The 23,141-nt window shown below is 44.4% G+C and overlaps 1 protein-coding gene across 1 annotated transcript in view; it reads right to left on the bottom strand.

Annotated features, from left to right (window-relative positions):
* Window positions 1-15,358: 15,358 nt before the first annotated feature.
* Window positions 15,359-23,141, bottom strand: part of LOC112071225 (probable glutamate receptor) — a 35,985-nt gene continuing 28,202 nt past the window's right edge. The window contains exons 8-10 of the mRNA XM_070439307.1: window positions 19,185-19,404; window positions 16,260-16,507; window positions 15,359-15,999 (exon numbers count right to left, since the gene is read on the bottom strand). Coding sequence (XP_070295408.1) covers window positions 15,901-15,999; window positions 16,260-16,507; window positions 19,185-19,404 — 567 coding nt within the window. The 3' untranslated portion in view covers window positions 15,359-15,900. The remainder of the gene's footprint in view (window positions 16,000-16,259; window positions 16,508-19,184; window positions 19,405-23,141) is intronic.

Genomic DNA, 23,141 nt, shown 5'->3' with positions numbered 1-23,141 from the left:
ATGTACTATACAACATAGTCTGTACAGCTAAATAACAATCTAGCACTACGCTAATACACATGAGTCTACTGTACAGCTAAATACAACTACTGAGCATACGTACGCTAATAGTCTGACTACTGTACAGCTAAATTCAACACAGCTACTGACCAGCAAAACACTCTCAGTCTACTGTACAGAATACAACTCTGAGCTAACTGTCACACTAAAAACGAATCTACTGTAAGATATACTTTTACTGTACAAGGTGCAGTGTGTGGAGATAGGCTCGTTGCCTGTCATGTACGGAATTAAGGTAACCTTGTAACTAAATAACAATTCTGTTCGCTTGCTTTGTCACATGGTTGTGTCAAAAAGACACCTATTTGCTTTTGACCAAAGACCTATGGGTCTTGACAATATAGTAGTGCACTAAACTAGAGCATAGTGGGGATAATGGTCCATCCCAATGGTAAACCTATTCCTGTCTGTGCACTACTCTTGATCAAGGCTCATAGGGCTCCAAGTCAAACTGTAGTGCACTAAATAGGGCATAGGATGTCCATTTGGGACACACACAATGGGGGTCTTCTTGGAATGGGCCAGAGCCACTACTCTAGTCTTGTTGAATGGTTTATTCTGGGCCAAGACGCTCTCACCCTGTGTTTACACCTATGTGGATCTACTGATCTATTAGATGGACCTATTGGGGCTAGGATCAAGGGGGCAGACAGTCTGATAACTAGGCTTGTGTGCGTGCGTGTGCGCGCACGTGTATTGCGGCCCTACTTACTTACGGCCGGCACTTTGGTTCACACTCCCTCATAGATGAACGACAGAACAGTGGATCACGGTCCCTGACCGTTTGAGGGGTTAAGATGGCCTGTTAGGAAAGGTTATCTACACTATATAATGTCAGGAAGGGTTACTACACATGCCTCAGGAAGAGGTTACTACACCATGCTGTCAGGAAGAGGTTACTTACACCATGCTGTCAGGAGAGGTTACTACACCATGCTGTCAGGAAGAGGTTTACTCACCATGCTGTCAGGAAGAGGTTATTTACACCATGCTGTCAGGAAGAGGTTACTTAACACCATGCTTGTCAGGAAGAGGTTATTACACATGCTGTCAGGAAGAGGTTATACACCATGCTGTCAGGAAGAGGTTACTACACCATGCTGTCAGGAAGAGGTATTAAATCTTCGAAAGTTACTACACCATGCTGTCAGGAAGAGGTTTACTACACCCATGCTGTCAGGAAGAGGTTATACACCATGCTGTCGGAGAGGATAACATGCTGTTCAGGAAGAGGTTATACACCATGCTGTCAGGAAGAAGGTTATTACACCATGCTGTCAGGAAGAGTTACTACACCATCTGTCAGGAAAGGGTTATTACACCATGTGTCAGGAAGAGGTTATTACACCATGCTGTCAGGAAGAGGTTACTACACATGCTGTCAGGAAGAGGTTACTACACCATGCTGTCAGGAAGAGGTTATTACACCATGCTGTCAGGAAGAGGTTATACACATGCTGTCAGGAAGAGGTTACTACACCATGCGTCAGAGAGGTTATTACACCATGCTGTCAGAAAGAGGTTATTACACATGCTGTCAGGAAGAGGTTACTACACATGCTGTCAGGAAGTGATTACACCATGCTGTCAGGAAAAGGTTACTACACATGCTGTCAGGAAGAGGTTATTACACCATGCTGTAGGAAAGGTTACTACACCATGCCTGGTCAGGAGAGGTTACTACACCATGCTGTCAGAAAGAGGTTACTACACCATGCTGTCAGGAAGAGGTTATTACACCATGGCGTCAGGAAGGACTACACTGTGCAGGAAGAGGTTACTAACCCATGCTGTCAGGAAGAGGTTATTACACCATGCTGTCAGGAAGAGGTTATTACACCATGCTGTCAGGAAGAGGTTATTACACCATGTTGTCAGGAAGAGGTTATTACACCATGCTGTCAGGAGAGAGTTTAACCCATGCTTCAGGAAGAGGTTATTACACCATGCTGTCAGGAAGAGGTTACTACACCATGCTGTCAGGAGAGGTTACTACACATGTGTCGAAGAGGTTATACACCATGCTGTCAGGAAGAGGTTACTACATCCATGCTGTCAGGAAGAGGTTATACACCATGCTGTCGGAAGAGGTTACTACACCATGCTGTCAGGAAGAGATTACACCATGCTGTCAGGAAGAGGTTATTACACGCATGCTCGTCAGGAAAGAGGTTTACTACACCATGCTTCAGGAAGAGGTTACTACACCATGCTGTCAGGAAGAGGTTACTACACCCATGCTGTCAGGAAGAGGTTATTACACCATGCTGTCAGGAAGAGGTTATTACACCATGCTGTCAGGAAGAGGTTATACACCATGCTTGTTCAGGAAGAGGTTATCTACACCATGCTGTCAGGAAGAGGTTTACATACACATGCTGTCAGGAGAGGTTATTACACCATGCTGTCAGGAAGAGGTTATACACCATGCTGTCAGGAAGAGGTTACTCACCTGCTGCAGGAAGAGTATTAACCATGCGTCAGGAAAGGTTACTACACCATGCTGTCAGGAAGAGAGGTTACTACACCATGCTGTCAGGAAGAGGTTACTACACCATGCTGTCAGGAGAGGTTATTTCTACACATGCTGTCAGGAAGAGGTTACTTAACCATGCTGTCAGGAAGAGGTTATTACACATGCTGTAGGAAGAGGTTTACTGACACCATGCTGTCAGGAAGAGGGTATATTACACCATGCTGTCAGGAAGAGGTTTACTACACCAGTGCTGTCAGGAAAGAGGTTACTACACCATGCTGTCAGGAAGAGGTTATTACACCATGCTGTCAGGAAGAGGTTACTACACCATGCTGTCAGGAAGGGTTACTACACATGCTGTCAGGAAGAGGTTACTACACCATGCTGTCAGGAAGAGGTTTTACTACACCATGCTGTCAGGAAGAGGTTTACTACACATGCTGTCAGGAAGAGGTTATTACACCATGCTGTCAGGAAGCGTTACTACACCTGCTGTCAGGAAGAGGTTACTACACACATGCTGTCAGGAAAGGGTTATACACCATGCTTGTCAGGAAGAGGTTATACACCATGCTGTCAGAAGAGGTTATACACCATGCTGTCAGGAAGAGGTTACTACACCATGCTTGTCAGGAAGAGGTTACTACACCATGCTGTCAGGAAGAGGTTTTACACCATGCTGATCAGGAAGAGGTTATACACCATGCTGTCAGGAAGAGGTTACTACCACCATGCTGTCAGGAAGAGGTTATACACCATGCTGCAGGAAGAGGTTATTACACCATGCTGTCATGGAAGAGGTTACTACACCATGCTGAGGAAGAGGTTACTTACACCATGCTGTTCAGGAAGAGGTTACTACACCATGCTGTCAGGCAAGAGGTTACTTTCACCATGCTGTCAGGAAAGAGTTATACCATGCTGTCAGGAAGAGGTTACTACACCATGCTGTCAGGAGAGGTTATTACACCATGCTGTCAGGAAGAGGTTACTACACCATGCTGTCAGGAGAGAGGTTATTACACCATGCTGTAGGAAGAGGTTATTACACCATGCTGTCAGGGAGGTTATTACACCATGCTTCAGGAAGAGGTTACTACACCATGCTGTCAGGAAGAGGTTAACACCATGCTGTCAGGAAGAGGTTATACACCATGCTTCAGGAAGAGGGTTCTACACCATGCTGTCAGGAAGAGGTTATACACCATGCTGTCAGGAAGAGGTTATTACACCATGCTGTCAGGAAGACGGTTACTACACCATTGCTGTCAGGAAGAGGTTACTACACCATGCTGTCAGGAAGAGGTTATATTACACCATGCTGTCAGGAAGAGGTTATTACACCATGCTGTCAGGAAAGAGGTTACTACACCATGCTGTCAGGAAGAGGTTATACCATGCTGTCAGGAAGAGGTTACTACACCATGCTGTCAGGAAGAGGTTACTACACATGCTGTCAGGAGAGGTTATTACACCATGCTGTCAGGAAGAGGTTATTACACCATGCTGTCAGGAAGAGGTTACTTACACCATGCTGTCAGGAAGAGGTTACTACACCATGCTGTCAGGAAAGAGGTTACTACACCATGCTGTCAGGAAGAGGTTATTACACCATGCTGTCAGGAAGAGGTTATTACACATGCTGTCAGGAGAGGGTTATTACACCATGCTTCAGGAAGAGGTTTATACACCATGCTGTCAGGAAGAGGTTACTACACCATGCTGTCAGGAAGAGGTTATTACACCATGCTGTCAGGAGAGGTTATACACCATGCTGTCAGGAAGAGGTTACTTACACCATGCTGTCAGGAAGAGGTTATTACACCATGCTTCAGGAAGAGGTTACTACACCATGCTGTCAGGAAGAGGTTATTACACCATGCTGTCAGGAAGAGGTTATTACACCATGCTGTCAGGAAGAGGTTACTACACCATGCTGTCAGGAAGAGGTTACTACACCATGTGTCAGGAAGAGGTTATACACCATGCGTCAGGAAGAGGTTATTACACCATGCTTCAGAAGAGGTACTACACCATGCTGTCAGGAAGAGGTTATTACACCATGCTGTCAGGAAGAGGTTATTACACCATGCTGTCAGGAAAAGAGGTTACTACACCATGCTGTCAGGAAGAGGTTATACACCATGCTGTTCAGGAAGAAGTTACTACACCATGCTGTCAGGAAGAGGTTATTACACCATGCTGTCAGGAAGAGGTTATACACATGCTTCAGGAAGAGGTTACTACACCATTCTGTCAGGAAAGAGGTTATACACCATGCTGTCAGGAAGAGTTATTACACCATGTCTGTCAGGAAGAGGTTATTACACCATGCTGTCAGGAAGAGGTTATTACACCATGTGTCAGGAAGAGGTTATACACCATGCTGTCAGGAAGAGTTATAACACCATCTGTCAGGAAGAGGTTATACACCATGCTGTCAGAAGAGGTTACTACACCATGCTGTCAGGAAGAGGTTATTTTTACTACACCATGCTGTTCAGGAACGAGTATTAACCATGCTTCAGAAGAAGGTTATTCACACCATGCTGTCAGGAAGAGGTTATTACACCATGCTGTCAGGAAGAGGTTACTACACCATGCTGTAGGAAGAGGTATTACACCATGCTGTCAGGAAGAGGTTACTTAACCATGCTGTCAGGAAGAGGTTACCTACACCATGCTCAGGAAGAGGTTATTTCACCTCTGTCAGGAAGAGGTTATACACCATGCTGTCAGAAGAGGTTTACTACACCATGCTGTCAGGAAGAGGTTACTTACACCATGCTGTCAGGAAGAGGTTATTACACCATTGCTGTCAGGAAGAGGTTACTACACCATGCTGTCAGGAAGAGGTTATTACACCATTGCTGTCGGAGAGGACACCAGTTGAGAATTTACACCATGCTGTTCAGGAAGAGGTTATACACACCATCTGTCAGGAAGAGGGTTATTACACCATGCTGTCAGGGAGAGAGGTTACTACACCATGCTGTCAGGAAGAGTTACTAACCATGCTGTCAGGAAGAGGTTATTACACCATGCTGTCAGGAAGAGTACCACCATGCTGTCAGAAGAGGTTACTACACCATGCTGTCAGGAAGAGGTTAATACACCATGCTTGTTCAGGAAGAGGTTTTACACCATGCTGTCAGAAGCAGGTTTTACCCACCATGCTGTCAGGAGAGGTTACTACACCATGCTGTCAGGAAGAGGTTACTACACCATGCTGTCAGGACAGAGGGTTATACACCATGCTGGTCAGAAGAGGTTACTACACCATGCTGTCAGGAAGAGGTTATTACACCATGCTGTCAGAAAGGTTACTACACCATGCTGTAGGAAGAGGTTATACACCATGGCGCAGGAAGAGGTACTACACCATGCTGTCAGGAAGAGGTTACTACACCATGCTGTCAGGAAGAGGTATTACACCATGCTGTCGGAAGAGGTTACACACAGTAGAGACCTAGCTTGCAGGAAGAGGTTACTACACCATGCTGTCAGGAAGAGGTTACACACCATGCTTGTCAGGAAGAGAGTTTACACACCATGCTGTCAGGAAGGGTTACTACACCATGCTTCAGGAAGAGTTACTACACCATGCTGTCAGGAAGAGGTTATACACCATGCTTCAGGAAGAGGTTATTACACCATGCTGTCAGGGAAGAGTTCCACCATGCTTTCGGAAGAGGTTACTACCCATGCTTCAGGAAGAGTGTGATACTTACACCATGCTGTCAGGAAGAGGTTACTACACCATGCTGTCAGGAAGCAGCAGTTACTACACCATGCTGTCAGGAAGAGTTATACACCATGCTGTCAGGAAGAAGGTTACTACACCATGCTGTCAGGAAGAGGTTATTACCACCATGCTGTCAGGAAGAGGTTACTAACACCATGCTGTCAGGAAGAGGGTTACACTTACACATGCTGTCAGGAGAGGTTCATCTGAGGTTTACACACCTGCTGTCAGGAAGAGTTATTACACCATGCTGTCAGGAAGAGGTTTAATTTACACATCTGCAGAAGAGCGTTATACACCATGCTGTCAGGAAGAGGTTACTACAACCATCTGATGTCAGGAAGAGGTTACTACACCATGCTGTTCAGGAAGAGGTTCATGGGGTTACACCTTGCTGTCAGGAAGAGGTTACTATACACCATGCTGTCAGGAAGAGGTTACTACACCCATGCTGTCAGGAGAGAGGTTACTACACCATGCTTCAGGAAGAAGTTACTACACCATGCTGTCAGAGAAGAGGTTACTACACCATGCTGTCAGGAAGAGGTTATTACACATGCTGTAGGAAGAGGTACTTACCACCATGGCTGTCAGAAAGGTTTACACCATGCTGTCAGGAGAGAGGTTATACACATGCTGTCAGGAAGAGGTTATTACACCATCTGTCAGGAAGAGTTATACACCATGCTGTCGAGGAAGAGGTTACTACACCATGCTGTCAGGAAGAGTTACTACACCATGCTGTCAGGAAGAGGGTTACTACACCATGCTGTCAGGGAAGAGGTACTACACCATGCTGTCAGGAAGGTTACTACACCATGCTGTCAGGAAGAGGTTATACACCATGCTGTCAGGGAAGAGGTTATTACACCATGCTGTCAGGAAGAGGTTACTACACCATGCTGTCAGGAAAGGTTATTACACCATGCTGTCAGGAAGAGGTTACTACACACGCAGGAGATTATACACCATGCTGTCAGGAAGAGGTTACTACACCATGCTGTCAGGGAAAGGAGTACTACACCATGCTGTCAGGAGGTATACACATGCTGTCAGGAGAGGTTACTACACCATGCTGTCAGGAAGAGGTTCTACACCATGCTGTCAGAGGGTTATTACACCATGCTGTCAGAAGAGGTTACTACACCATTGCTGTCAGGAAGAGGTTACTACACCATGCTGTCAGGAAGAGGTTACTACACCATGCTGTCAGGAAGAGGTTATTACACCATGCTGTCAGGAAGAGGTTACTACACCATGCTGTTCAGGAAGAGGTTTATACACCATGCTGTCAGGAAGAGGTTATTACACCATGCTGTCAGGAAGAGGTTACTACACCATGCTGTCAGGAAGACGTATTACACCATGCTGTCAGAAGAGGTTATTACACATGCTGTCAGGAAGAGGTTATTACACCATGCTGTCAGGAAGAGGTTATACACCATGCTGTCAGGAAGAGGTTACTACACCATGCTGTCAGGAAGAGGTTACTACACATGCTGTCAGGAAGAGGTTATTACACCATGCTGTCAGGAAGGAGGTTACTACACCATGCTGTCAGGAAGAGGTTACTACCACCATGCTGTCAGGAAGAGGTTACTACACCATGCTGTCAGAAGAGGTTATTCACCATGCTGTCAGGAAAGGTTACTACACATGCTGTCAGGAAGAGGTTTATACACCATGCTGTCAGGAAGAGTTTACACCATGCTGTCAGGAAGAGGTTACTACACCATGCTGTCAGAGAAGAGGTTATACCACCTGCGTCAGGAAGAGGTTACTACCCATCTTCAGGAAGAGGTTACTACACCATGCTGTCAGGAGAGAGTTACATACACCATGCTGTCAGGAAGAGGTTACTACACCATGCTGTCAGGAAGAGGTTATTACTACCATGCTGTCAGGAAGAGGTTACTTACACCATGCTGTTCAGGAAGAGGTTACATACACCATGTGTTCAGGAAGAGGTTATATACACCCTGCTGTCAGGAAGAGGTTACTACACCATTGCATGGCAGGAAAGAGGTACTACACCATGCTGTCAGGAAGAGGTTACTACACCATGCTGTCAGGAAGAGGTTATTACACCATGCTGTCAGCGAAGAGGTTATACACCATGCTGTCGGAAGAGTTATTACCCATGCTGTCAGAAGAGGTTATACACCATGCGTCAGAAGGTTACTACACCATGCTGTCAGGAAGAGGTTACTACACCATGCTGTCAGGAAGAGGTTATATAACCATCTGTCAGGAAGAGGTTACTACACCATGCTGTCAGGAAGAGGTTATCTACACCATGCTGTCAGGAAGAGTTACCTACACCATGCTGTCAGGAAGAGGTTATACACCATGCTGTCAAGGAAGAGGTTATACACATGCTGTCAGGAAGACGGTTATTACACCATGCCTGTCCAGAAGAGGTTACTTACACCATTGCTGTGAGGAAGAGGTTACTACACCATGCTGTCAGGAAGAGGTTACACCATGCTTGTCAGGAAGAGGGTTTATTACACCATGCTGTCAGGAAGAGGTTACTTACACCATCATGTCAGGAAGAGTTACTTACACCATGCTGTTCAGGAAGAGGTTATTACACCATGCGTCAGAAGAAGGTTACTTACACCATGCTGTCAGGAAGAGGTTACTACACCATGCTGTCAGGAAAAGTTATTACACCCATGCTGTCAGAAAGGTTACTACCACCCATGCTGTCAGGAAGAGGTTACTACACCATGCTGTCAGGAAGAGGTTACTACACCATGCTGTCAGGAAGAGGTTATTACACCATGCTGTCAGGAAGAGCTTAGAGGGAGAGAGAGAAAGAGTGTGTCAAAGTCAATCAAATTTAGGAGGATCAATGCACAAACTGCCTGGCAGATCCAAGGGAAACCCAGACTCCAAGGTCTCCAACACTACTTCAAAGTGGTGACACGTCCGTTAGCGTGTCTAATTCTGATCGCATCGACAGGCCTAAGGCTACCGCACAGGCAGAAATCTGCAGAGGAAATCTAGGCCACTGCTCAGTGAGCGTGAGAGTGTGTGTGTGAAAGAGAGAGATGGAGATAGAGAGAGCATTTATGCATCTTTCCTTTGAACCTAAAGAAAATAAACATGAGTCTCGTCAATATTATAACCTTTGAGGACTTGAGAGGTAGTGTAGACAGAAAGTAGTTTAATAACAGTACAGTCAAGAAATAAAGCTTTATTTGTTGCTGGACCATGGCCCACGTTGCAACAGGAATTCTGATCACATACCAAAGAGGAACAACTGGACGTTTGCAAATATAGCAGTGAGTTCATATTGATGAACTCTCTTGTTCAATTTCATCATACCAAACTAAAATCACATATTTCCACATTCATAATAATCAATATTCAGACTCTCTCTCAAATTCAGGTCAGAGAAGAGATACGTTTCCTTTCAATTTTTTTTTATAGAAATACTCGATCGAGAGTCAGGTGGGGCTAAATATCCTGAATGACTTACTTTGAAAGTAGGTAGGTACTGCAGGGTAGGGGACTATTTTCGCTGTGTATACACTATTTCCAACAGACTATTCTATTGTTACAATTTGTTTCAATAGAAAGTGTACACAAGGCCTTTTGTGTCGCTATCCCAGTTATTGCATCTTCACTGACTGTGTAAGTGCGTACTGTAGGGAGGACATCCGTAGGGTAGCACATTTACTGCAAACTTTAAGGAGACTATTACTGATTTGTGCCTTAGAATTCATCATATTGTATCTAATATATAGCGCACATGTGAAACAGGGTTTGAACACTGTCCTTCAGCCTATACTCAGACAATAAGACTTGCAAAACGTCTCCCTCTAATGAGGTTCTACTGTTCACTTCCATTCCTGAGAATGTGTAACAGATAGTAATGAATCAATAGTTAAAGTATCATTGTAACTTCCACCAATAGCAATCTGAGACTAGAGAAATCCAGTCAAAATCACCTCAGATTGTTATTTTTACAGTCAATTTTTTAATTGTTTTCTTCTCGTTTTTTTTACTACACTATATCAATGTCGCCTTGAAATGGACTCAACTTTAACATTAAAAGCAAGAACACCTTTAAATTATCTAAAAGAAAGGCAACTGGGCCCATATTCACAAAGCATCCCGGAGTAGGAGTGCTGATCTAGGATCAATTATCTTTTAAATCCAAATGAATAAGAGAGGGTATCAGCAGCACTAGATCCTAGGATGTAGTGCCCCGGATGGTGCTCTCAGTAGAAATACAACAGCGACCCCCAGTGGACATTTGCATGAATAGCAGGTAAATCAATGTTTTAACTATGAGTTTCTCAAAACACGTATGTATTAATGAATCGTTTACTGCTATTAGCCCATAGAAGCACATAACAGAGACAAACAGAGACAAATAATACATCAAAGTAAGTGTCTGTCCTATATCTGAGAGAAACAGGGACTAAACTATTTGCATACAGTATACTTCCATAATAATGTTTAACTGGTACCAGGGCTGCCTTTAGACTAGTCTTTTTTGGGCTTGTGGGCCTAACTGTCACGCCCTGACCTTAGAGATCCTTTTTATGTCTCTATTTTGGTTTGGTCAGGGCGTGAGTTGGGGTGGGTATTCTATGTTCTATGTTTGTAGTTCTATGTTTTGGCCGGGTAGGGTTCTCAATCAGGGACAGCTGTCTATCGTTGTCTCTGATTGGGAACCATACTTAGGTAACCCTTTTCTCACCTGTGTTTGTGGGAAGTTGACTTTGTTTAGGGCACATAGTCTTTAGCTTCACGATTTGTTTTTGTAGTGTTTATTGTTTTGTTCGGGGTCATTTTTATTAATAAAAGGAAAATGTACAAACACCACGCTGCACCTTGGTCATCTTCTTTTAACGGCCGTGACACTAACAAGAATCACAAACACAAATGTACAGTACCATTCAAAAGTTTGGACACGCCKACTCATTCAAGGGTTTTTCTTTATTTTTACTAAGTTCTACATTGTAAAATAATCTGTTTCACCTGTCCTTGTGATTGTCTCCACCCCCTCCAGGTGTCGCTTATTTTCCCCRGTGTATATATCCCTGTGTTTCCTGTCTCTCTCTCTCTCTTGTATGTCTTTCAAGTCAACCAGTGTGTTTTCCCGCACTCCTGCTTCTATTCTCTTTTTGCGAGTCCTCCCGGTTTTGACCCTTGCCTGTTTTCTGGACCCCGTTACCGCCTGCCTGACAATTCTGTCTGCCCTGACCTCGAGCCTGCCTGCCACTCTGTACCTCCTGGACTCTGAACTGGTTTTGACCTTTTGCCTGTCCACGACCATTCTCTTGCCTACACCTTTTGGATTGATTATTAAATATCAAAGACTCAAACCATCTGCCTCCCGTGTCTGCATCTGGGTCTTGCCTTGTGCCTTTATAACATCAAAACAATGAAATGGAATCAAGTAGTGACCAAAAAAGTGTTAAACAAATCAACATATATTTTTGATTTTAGATTCTTCAAAGTAGCCACCCTTTTCCTWGACAGCTTTGGTATCCACTCTTGGCATTCTCTCAACCAATTCTCTCAAAATACTTTTCCAATAGTCTTGAAGGAGTACACATATGCTGAGCACTTGTTCACCGCAGTCCCAGTCCCAAACCATCTCAATTGGGTTGAGGTCAGGTGATTGTAGAGGCCAGGTCTGATGCAGCACTCCATCACTTTCCTTCTTAGTCAAATAGCACTTACACAGCCTGGAGGTGTGTTGGGTCATTGTCCTGTTGAAAAGCAAATGATAGTCCCACTAAGTGCAAACCAGAAGGGATGGCGTATCGCTGCAGAATGCTGTGGTATCCATGCTGGTTAAGTGTGCCTTGAATTCTAAATAAATCATGAGAGCCAGTTATATCAATGGGTTTTGCGACTGCAGTTGAAGAAACTTTCAAAGTTCTTGACATTTTCCGGATTGTCTGACCTTCATGTCTTAACCTCTCTTGGGTAGGGGGCAGTATTTTGGGTAGGGATTACTGGGAGTGCATTCTGATGAAGATCATCAAAGGTAAGTGAATATTTATAATGCTATTTCTGACTTCAGTTGACTACACAACATGGCGGATATCTGATTGGCTTGTTTGGTCTCTGAGCGCTGTACTCAGATTATTGCATGGTGTGCTATTTCGGTAAATTTTCATCAACATTTATGATGAGTATTTCTGTAAATTGATGTGGCTCTCTGCAAAATCACCGGATGTTTTTGGAACTACTGAACATAACGTGCCAATGTATACTGAGATTTTTTTATATAATTATGAACTTTATCAAAGATACATGTATTGTGTAACATGAAGTCCTATGAGTGTCATCTGATGAAGATCATCAAAGGTTAGTGATTCATTTTTATCTCTTTCTGCTTTTTGTGACTCCTCTCTTTGGCTGGAAAAATGGCTGTGTTTTTCTGCGACTTGGTGCTGACCTAACATAATCGTTTGTGGTGCTTTCGTCGTAAAGCCTATTTGAAATCGGACACTATGGTGGGATTAACAGGAAGTGTATCTTTAAAATGGTGTAAAATACTTGTATGTTTGAGGAATTTTTATTATGAGATTTCTGTTGTTTGAATTTGGCGCCCTGCACTTTCACTGGCTGTTGTCATATTGATCTCAGCCATTTTTGTGTCATTGTGTGATAATTTTTGTGTATTATCATTGTTTTCTTAAACATTATAAAATGTTCCTAAAATAAAAGTTTGTTTCTTTATACTCTAATTTTGCTTTCTGTGGCACACACTACTGGTCAATATGAGCTACCAAAATGAAGTGTGCCAGCCAGTCAAGACTTCCGCCGAAGTTGGTCCCTCTCCTTGTTCGGGCGGCGTTCGACGTCACCGACCTTCCAGCCATCGTCGATCCTCTTTTCATTTTCCTTTGGTTTTGTCTTGTCTTGTCTTCCATCACACCTGGTCCCAATCCCATCAATTACATGTTGTGTATTTAACCCTCTGTTCCCCCTCATGTCCTTGTCGGTGATTGTTTATTGTAAGTGCTTGTGCACGTCTGTCCTGGTGTGCGTCGGGTTATGTACCCATTATCTGATTGGTCTGTTTTCCGTGGGTGTTTTGTTATTAAACTGCGCCGTTGGAAACACAGTTTTTGCTCTCCTGCGTCTGACTTCTCTGCCGCCAGTACGCACTCCTTACATCCCAGTACGCACCCCTTACACAGGCCTTGCAGAGAATTTCGGCAGGCAGGAAAATAGCCTTGCCGAAATTCTCCCCCACTTCTAATTTCCTTAATTTTGTGGCTAGAGTCCAATACTTTATGTGGCACACATCAGAGTCAAATACTTTCTATAGAACAAACTTCACGTCAGGATATGCAACGGAAATTAATAATGAATGTATGTGTGTTATATTAAACAGAGGAGGGAGTAAAATGTTGGCAAGCAATAAACATTTCAGAACAACTACTAGTCGAATAAGACATGGCAGAGATGACAAATTTTGGCAAAGAGATTTATTTATAGACTAATACACTTGAAACAAATAGCCAAACGGAAAACTGCAGACATTACCAGTGCCTCCACCGCGATCAAACCGTCATAAAAAAAATAAAATTAAATGCAGCCTAACGTGATCAGAAAATTCCAACTAGCAAGCAAGTGTCACGCCCTGACCATAGATTGCTTTGTATGTTTCTATGTTTTGTTTGGTCAGGGTGTGATCTGAGTGGGCATTCTATGTTGTATGTCTAGGTTGTCTATTTCTGTGTTTGGCCTAGTATGGTTCCCAATCAGAGACAGGTGTCAGTCGTTGTCTCTGATTGGGAGCCATATTTAGGTAGCCTGTTTTTCTTTGTGTTTTGTGGGTGGTTATTTTCTGTGTCTGTGTTTCACCATACGGAACTGTCTCGGTCATTTGTCAGTTTATTGTTTTTGTTCATTGTTCCAGTATTCTTATTAAAATGGATACTTACCACGCTGCGCACTGGTCCTCCTCTTCTCATTCCAACGACGAGCGTTACAGCAAGTCGAAGAATTGAGTGCGTGCACGTTTACGTGGAAGGGGGGGGACAGATTTCTGTCAGGGGGGAGCTTTTCGGCACAACACCGGCGTCCCTCCAGAGTGGTCGTGCGACATCTTTTATGAAACTGAAACAGCAATATTCAAAGAAGAAGAAAAAAAACGGTATGAAACCTACAGTGAATGTTCATTCCCTCTTCCTTCTGTCACGAACGTCGTAGAGAGGAGACCAAGGCACAGCGTGATTAATATACATCTTCCTTTTAATAAATAAGAAGACTGAACTATACAAAATAACAAAACGAACGTGAACGCTAAATGACACGAGTGCAGACATGCAACATCACATAGACAATAACCCACCAAAACCAAAATGGAAAATGGCAACCTAAATAGGATCCCCAATCAGAGACAATGATAAACAGCTGTCTCTGATTGGGAACCAATCTATGCCACCATAGACCTACATTACATAGACAATTCCAAAACCCCGTAGATATACAAAAAACCCTAGACAAGACAAAAACACACATAACACCCTCGTCACACCCTGCCCTAACCAAAATAATAAAGAAAACAAAGATAACTAAGGTCAGGGCGTGACACCTTCCTGGAAGCAACATAGAAGAAATGTGGGCCTATCAATCCATACCATTTTGTCTTTACTTCCTATCCATCCAAATAGTTTTGAGAGAGGTTAGGTGTGAAATCATGTGACAACCTGTAACGCTCGTCGTTAGGTGGAAGTGAGGAGGACCAAAGCGCAGCGTGGTAGGTGTTCATGTCTTTTTAATAAGCAACACGGAACACTGGAACAAAACAATAAACGAAGAATAACGAACGAAACAGTACCGTGTGGCGAACAAACACTGACACGGCAACAAACACCCACAAACCAAAAGTGAAACCCAGGCTGCCTAAGTATATTACTCAATCAGGGACAACGATTGACAGCTGCCTCTGATTGAGAATCATACCAGGCCGAACACAAAACCCCAACATAGAAAAACACACAGACAGCCCACCCCAACTCACGCCCTGACCATACTAAATAAAGACAAAACAAAGGAAATAAAGGTCAGAACGTGACACAACCAACATCTTAAAATCATGTCTAGGGATTTATTTGGTAGACAGTTAAACATTACACAGAACAGTTAATGAAACAACTTAAAAGCCAATCGGATGTGATTTAGTACAACATATTTTGGCAGTACACACACAAAAAAAACTGTTCATATCAACAACAACAAATAGGCCTACAATAACATACGCTTTACACATTCATCTGGAGGTTAATTGAAAAGCCTGTATCAACTTCATATTGAATCACTGTCAGTTAATATCTGCAGTGGACCGTGTCGTCTGAGGACAGGAAATGCTGTTGTGTCTGTTGTCTTTAGTGGCTTAATAATACCTTTTCAGAGTGGAAACTATAGTGCAATCTACTCTAATAAGAATATATTCTAACATTGTACTTACAGGTGGGGAAGTTGGTAGCTGTGTGGTACGCTATGAAACAGAACATATTGCTGTAGATACACTATGATAGGGAAGATACTGCTGCTCTCAAGGACAGGAACGGATTTACACGATCTTATTTGCATCTGGTGTTGTTAGGAAGCAGCCAGTGAAACGCGTCCTTTACGCTTTGCTCTTCTCTGAYGTCTCTGAGCCTGCTTTTGCCCCACGCGATCCAAAGCGCTGACTCAGTTCTGCCAACAACACTGAGCAGCAGGATTTCTGTGGGGAGAAGAGGGGAGAGGAGAGASATGGGAGGGGAGAGTAAAGAGAGGGGAGAGGAAAGAAGAGAGGGGAGGAGGATAGAATGGAGAGAGGGGAGGATAGGAGAGGAAAAAGGTGTGAGGAGTAAGAGGATTTATTGGAGGAAAATTATTGTATTGGCTTTCAATATTCATGCGTAGATTTGAAAATCGCAATAAACAGAACATCTTTTTAACAGAACAAGGTCCATTCTTTATCCGCTCCTCATGTCCCCTTACCTTCTGGTCCTTGGCTTGACTGCGGGCCTTGGAGGCAAGCTCCAGGAGGGCCATGAGGAGTCCCAGGCCCAACCCCAGGGCCAGGAGCAGGAAGAGGCCCCTCAGGAGGTGGGGCTGGAGGGCATGTGGGGCTTGGCCCCCCTCTGGCAAGCAGCTGCTGGCCCACCACTTACTCTGCAGGAAGGCCAACTCCCCAGATTCACTCAGTTGCAGTATGGCCACTGTTATGTTCTTCATCATGGGAAAGCCTGGCAGGAGAGAGAGGGATGGAGGAGGGAGAGAGACGGATGGAGGAGGGTGTGAGGGAGAGAGACGGGAGGAGGTGTGAGGGAGAGAGACGGGGAGGAGGGTGGTGTGAGGGAGAGAGACGGGAGAGGGTGGAGAGAAGAGGGGAGGAGGGTGTGAGGGAAGAGACGGAGAGGATTGAGGGAGAAGAGAGGAGGTGTGGGAGAGAGAGGGATGGAGGAGGAAGAGAGAGGGATGGAGGAGGAAGAGAGACGGATGGAGAGGGAGAGAGAGGATAGAGGAGAAAGAGAGAGATGGAGGAGGAGAGAGAGGGGTGGAGGAGAAGAGAGAGGATGGAGGAGGAAGAGAGAGGATGGAGGAGAGAGAGAGAGGATGGAGAGGGAGAGAGAAGGATGGAGGATGGAGAGAGAGATGGGAGGGAGAGATAGGGATGGAGGAGGAGAGAGAGGATGGAGGAGGAAGAAGAGAGGGATGGAGGAGGAAAGAGAGGGTGGAGGATGGAGAGAAGGGATGGAGGAGGGAGAGAGGATGGAGGATGGAAGAGGAGAGGAGGAGAGGAAGAGGAGAGGATGGAGAGAAAGAGAGGATGAGGATGGAGAGAGGAGAGGAGAGAAAGGATGAGAGGAGAGAGAGAGGAGAGAGAGAGGGATGAGGAGAAGAGAGAGGGATGGAGGAGAGAAGAGAGAATGAGAGGAAGAGAGGATGGAGGAGAAGAGAGAGAGAGGATGAGGAGGAGAAGAGGGAAAATAGGAAAGGAGAGGAGAAGAGAGAGGGATGGAGAGAGGAAAGAGGATGGAGAGGGAAGAGAGGATGGGAGAAGAGAGAGAGAAATGGAGAGGAGAGAGGGATGGAGGAGAGAGAGGATGGAGAAGAGGGAGGAGAGAGAGGAGAGGAAGGAGAGAGAGAGGATGAGGAGGGAAGAGAAGGGATAGGAGGAAAGGGAGAGATGGAGGAGGAGAGAAGGATGGAGGAGGAGAAGGGATGAGGAGGGAGAGAAGATGGAAAGGAAGAGGAAGAGAAGAAGAGGAGAGAGAGGGATGAGGAGAAGAAGAGATGAGAGAGGAGAGGAGGAGGAAGAGAGAGAGATGGAGGAGAAGAGAGAGGATGAGGAGAAGAGAGGAGAGATGGAGGAGGAAGAGAGAGGATGGAGGAGAGGAAGAGAAGGGATGGAGGAGGAAGAGAGAGGATAGGAGGAAGAGAGAGGGATGAGGAGGAGAGAGAGGGATGGAGGAGAGAGAGAGAGATGGAGGAAGGGAGAGAGATGAGGAGAAGAGAGAGGATGAGAGGAAGAAGAGGGATGGAGGAGGAAGAGAGAGGGATGGAGGAGAAGAGAGAGGATGGAGGAGGGAGAGAGAGGGAAGGAGAAGAGAATGATGGAGGAGGAGAGAGAGATGGAGGGTGAGAGATAGCATGGAGGAGGAAGAGAAAAGGGATGGAGAGGGAGAGAGAGGATGGAGAGAAGAGAGAGATGGAGGAGAAGAGAATGATGGGGAGAAGAGAGAGGATGAGAGGGAGAGAGAGGATGGAGAGGAGAGAGGAGGCGATGGAGGAGAAGAGAGAGGGATGAGGAGGAAGAGAGAGGATGGAGAGGGAGAGAGGGAGGAGGAGGAGAGAAGGATGGAGGAGGAGGGAGAGAGGAAGGGGAGGAAGGTTGAGGGAGAGAGAACGGGAGGGAGGTGTGAGGAGGGAGAGAGACGGGAGAGGGTGGGAGAGAGAACAGGGAGGAGGGGGAGAGATACAGGAAGGAGGGTGGGAGAGAGATACAGGGAGGAAGGGTGGAGAGAGATACAGGAGAGGGTGTGAGAGAATACAGGGAGGAGTGGAGAGGATACAGGAGAGGTTGAGAAATGCAGGAGGAGGTTGAGAGATATACAGGGGAGGAGGTGGAAGAGAGGGACAGGGAGGAGGTGGAAGAGAGGGCAGGGAGGAGGTGGAAGAGAGGGCAGGCAGGAGGGTGGAGAGAAAGGAGTTAGGAGGTGTGTGTGGTGTATCAAGTAATGAACCACACTTCAAATACTTCAGATACTCACCACCACAGCAGGCCACCCATAAAAACACAGACAACATTCCCAATGTTCCTTTATTGACATCACAGTGTTGCATTTATCATGTTTATCTATGGAGGGGTACTGTGGACCCAGCTGCTAGGGGCTCACCTAAGGGTACTGTCGACCCAGCTGCTAGGGCTCACCTAAGGGTACTGTGGACCCAGCTGCTAGGGCTCACCTAGGGTACTGTGGACCCAGCTGCTAGGGGCTCACCTAGGGGTACTGTGGACCCAGCTGCTAGGGGCTCACCTAGGGGTACCGTGACCCAGCCTCTAGGGGCTCACCTAGGGGTACCGTGGACCCAGTTGCTAGGCGAGCCTAGGGGTACCGTGGACTCAGCTGCTAGGGCGAGCCTAGGGTACCGTGACTCAGCTGCTAGGGCTCACCTAGGGTACCGTGGACCCAGCTGCTAGGGGCTCACCTAGGGTACCGTGGACCCAGCTGCTAGGGCTCACCTAGGGTACCGTGGACTCAGCTGCTAGGGCTCACCTAGGGGTACCGTGGACTCAGCTCTAGGGCTCACCTAGGGGTACCGTGGACTCAGCTGCTAGGGGCTCACCTAGGGGTACCGTGGACTCAGCTGCTAGGGGCTCACCTAGGGGTACCGTGGACTCAGCTGCTAGGGGCTCACCTAGGGGTGCTGCAATGCTGTACCCTCTCATGGCGATGAGTTCGCTGCTGCGGATCAGGTTGCAGTAGCGAGCCACAGCCAGGTCCAGAGACGCTGCCTCTCCAATAAAGGCGTAGTTGCCTTCCTGGGTGCGTCGATTGCCCTCTTCCACTGAAGCCACGCAGCTTTTCTTCCTCTCCATATGCTGGTAGATGCGTCGGTAGGTGGGGTTGTTGGAGTTCTGGAAATGTGAGCGAAATGAGAACCGTAGAAATGCAATATTGATAAGATAGATTTTTGCTGGTGTTGAGACATACGCGGTTCTAGTTCTACTCTTTCATCCGGAAACCCACCTTGGAAGGGAACGTACAGAACTATGAACAGGTAAAGATAAGAAAATACATATATTGACTTCCATTATGGAGCCAGATACCTGCCAAAAGGTTGAACGTATGTATCATTAGGATCGTAAGAAAATCCAGACGTAAATTGTTAGGATAGTAAGAAAAGCCATGCGTTAAACATGAAACGTAAACGTTCAAATAGATCTGGAAACGTACATACCCTATGTTACGACTATGAATTAAAATTGACACGTTCAATTCGTTCTTTACGTCTCCCTTTACCTGGTTACAAATATTTTTTATGAGTACAAACATTTGTCAGTAATGTGGCATCTGCAAAGGACATGAACCGAACGTAGCTAGTCGAAGTTAGCTAGTCAATCCACCAACTAAAGGACATTAACTGAACGTAGCTAGTCGAAGTTAGCTAGTCAATCCACCAACTAGAGGACATGAACTGAACGTAGCTAGGTAAAGTTAGCTAGTCAATCCACCAACTAAAGGACATTAACTGAACGTAGCTAGTCGAAGTTAGCTAGTCAATCCACCAACTAAAGGACATTAACTGAACGTAGCTAGTCGAAGTTAGCTAGTCAATCAACCAACTAGAGGACATGAACTGAACGTAGCTAGGTAGAGTTAGCTAGTCAATCAACCAACTAAAGGACATGAACTGAATGTAGCTAGTAGAAGTTAGCTAGTCCATCAATCAACTCTAGCCCAGATGTTAGAGTTGCTTTGCACCCTCCAGTTTTATTTACAAATAAAAGCCTAGAGCTTATTTTAGAACTGCATTCAATAACGATGTTATACTAGTAGATGATGTAGTAGTATAGGCTTGGGCYTTCAGCAAATTACTTGTGTGAGAATGATAAAGACACAAAAGAGTCTAGAATATCCGCCTGAGCTGCAAAATAGAAAGTAAATATGATTTAGGCTAGACCTATTATGCTATCTAAATATGCCATGCTGCTTGTGTTATTTAATGGCCATATAATTGCATAATTTATTTTTATAGCAGTGTGGAGCTATTGTGGTGATCATGTAACCTAATGAATCACAATTGTTCCAGTATTTGGGAGCACGGACTGTAGGCCTTATATTAGGTATTCTGACTGTTGTATTAGTGAATTCCACTCTGTATGTTGACTTGTTATATCCATTTTCGTTGCACAATCCCATCACGCAGAGGCTATATCCATATCAATAACTGAGACAAAACAATATGTTGATTAAGTCTTGGCTATAACCTGTCCTGAGTGAAATAGCCAAGGGGTCCCAAATGGTCAAAACTATATTCTTATTGCCAGATCTGTTTTCCTTAAATCAGCCACTGCATGTGCTTCTTCAACTATTTTGTTTAAAATGTATTTAGAGGCTTGTGAGATAGGGTCTCTTTTTAAGGGGAGCCCTATAATACAAACTGTTATTAAACACAAATAGAGTTCTACAATTATTCCACAAGACACCATTACCCCCTACATGATAGCCTAAATTGCAATCCCTACGAGCTGAAGGCTTATTTTTTAATTTATTTGGACAGGCCTAAATTAAACCTTTAATTATTAAAGTGATAGGCTAAGAACTATGGATAATTTAGATCATTACACATAAGAATTTCAAACTAATGGATAAGACTGTTCTAATATCTTTGATTTAGTTCCTATTGCAACTCAGACATACTGACTGACTGGATGGACAAGCATGACACAGCTGTTAAACACAAGCCAGGGAAACCGGAAAGAGGTATCCTACACGTTTTCAGTTAAAAGTCTCATTCTTTAATACTCCTCAGTTACTTCCATTTAGGTAGCTATGTAATGTATTTATTTGCCAGGGCAGGTCAGATAACACTAGCGGTATTATGCCACAAAACAGTGAAGTTTTCAGTACGCTAGGTGTCCTCTCAACACAATGGACAAATCTCGTGGGTGACGTGGACATCCCCATGCATTTATCAATCATATGACTAATTTCATATTGCACCATCCATTCTCTGGGCTCTGTTAAATATACCAGTAGTATTACAGGAATAATGAAACATGCCAGTATATACAGGAATAATGAATCATAAAGTAGTTCTACCAGAATATTGAACATAACCAGTAGTATCTACAGAATATTAATAACCAGAAGTATTACAGATAATGAATATAACAGTAGTATCTACCAGGAATGGAATCATACACAGAGTTATCTACAGGAATATATGAATCATAACCAGTAGTATTACCCCAGAATAATGATCATAACCAGTAGTACTACAGGAATAATGAATCATAACAGTAGTATCTACCAGGAATATGAATCATACAGTTAAGTAATTAAGGAATAATGAACCATAACCAGTAGTATCTTACCAGGAATATTAATCATAAACAGTAGTATCTACCAGGAATATTGAATCATAACCATATATCTTACAGGATAATTAATCATAACAGTAGTATCTACCAAATATGAATCATAACAGTAGTATCTACCAGGAATAATGAATCATAACAGTAGTATCTATCCAGGAATAATGATCATAACCAGTAGTATCAACCAGGAATAATGATTCATAACCTGTAGTATCTACCAGGAATAATGATTATAACGCAGTAGTATCTACAGGAATAATATTAATCATAACCAGCAGTATCTACCAGGACTAATGAAGTATAACCAGTATTATTACCAGGAATAATAGCTGTCTGTGAATCTATAATTATGTATGAACAGTTGAGTTTTGCCACTCAACAATATTTTCTTATAGAATAGTTTGATATTTTTGTCATCACTCTAAATCTTGCCAATATATTCTGTAGGAGGGGTTAATATGAATTTAAAATAATATGACATGATTTATATGAATCGGTCATGAACATATGGACTTTGAAATGAACAAGGGAGAGGTTATTAAACATAGGCTGAGTCTGCGATAAGCTTATTGACATACTTTACAAAAACTGTTGCAGTGGTCTCCGTATAGATATTCCCCTCCATCGGCGACACTGCTGCCCAGTTGAAGAGCTTGTGATCCCCATGCGCAGCACACAGACCATGCGTCTTCGTAAGAGCACTCAGCCTCAGAAGATACCCTTCTGGAGGCATGCAGCAGAGTCATTATACCTAATGTTAGGACTATTTGCCTCTAGACAAATAAAGTGCAGAGCATGCATGACGCGTGGAACTCATCATTCCAACATATTTGAACATCTAATTCATCCTTGTTAGTCAGGTCAGTATGTCATCCGTCCAGTCAGTCTATGTCTCTCGCGTCCAGTCAGTCAGTATGTCATCCGTCGTCAGTCAGTCAGTATGTCATCCTTCGTCCAGTCAGTCAGTATGTCATCCTTCGTCAGTCAGTCAGTCAGTATGTCATCCTTCGTCCAGTCAGTCAGCTATGTATCTCCGTCAGTCAGTCAGTATGTCATCCTTCGTCGCAGTCAGTCAGTATGTCATCCTTCCGTCAGTCAGTCAGTATGTCATCCTTCGTCCAGATCAGTCAGTATGTCATCCTTCGTCCAGTCAGTCAGTATGTCATCCTTCGTCCAGTCAGTCAGTATGTCATCATTTCGTCAGTCAGTCAGTATGTCATTTCGTCAGTCAGTCAGTATGTCATCCTTTCGTCCAGTCGTCAGATATGTAT

The sequence above is a fragment of the Salvelinus sp. IW2-2015 genome, unplaced genomic scaffold (assembly GCF_002910315.2).
Source record: "Salvelinus sp. IW2-2015 unplaced genomic scaffold, ASM291031v2 Un_scaffold1549, whole genome shotgun sequence".
Taxonomy (NCBI): domain Eukaryota; kingdom Metazoa; phylum Chordata; class Actinopteri; order Salmoniformes; family Salmonidae; genus Salvelinus; species Salvelinus sp. IW2-2015.
Note: the sequence above shows the minus strand (reverse complement) of the source record. Positions and strands in the feature narration are given on the sequence as shown.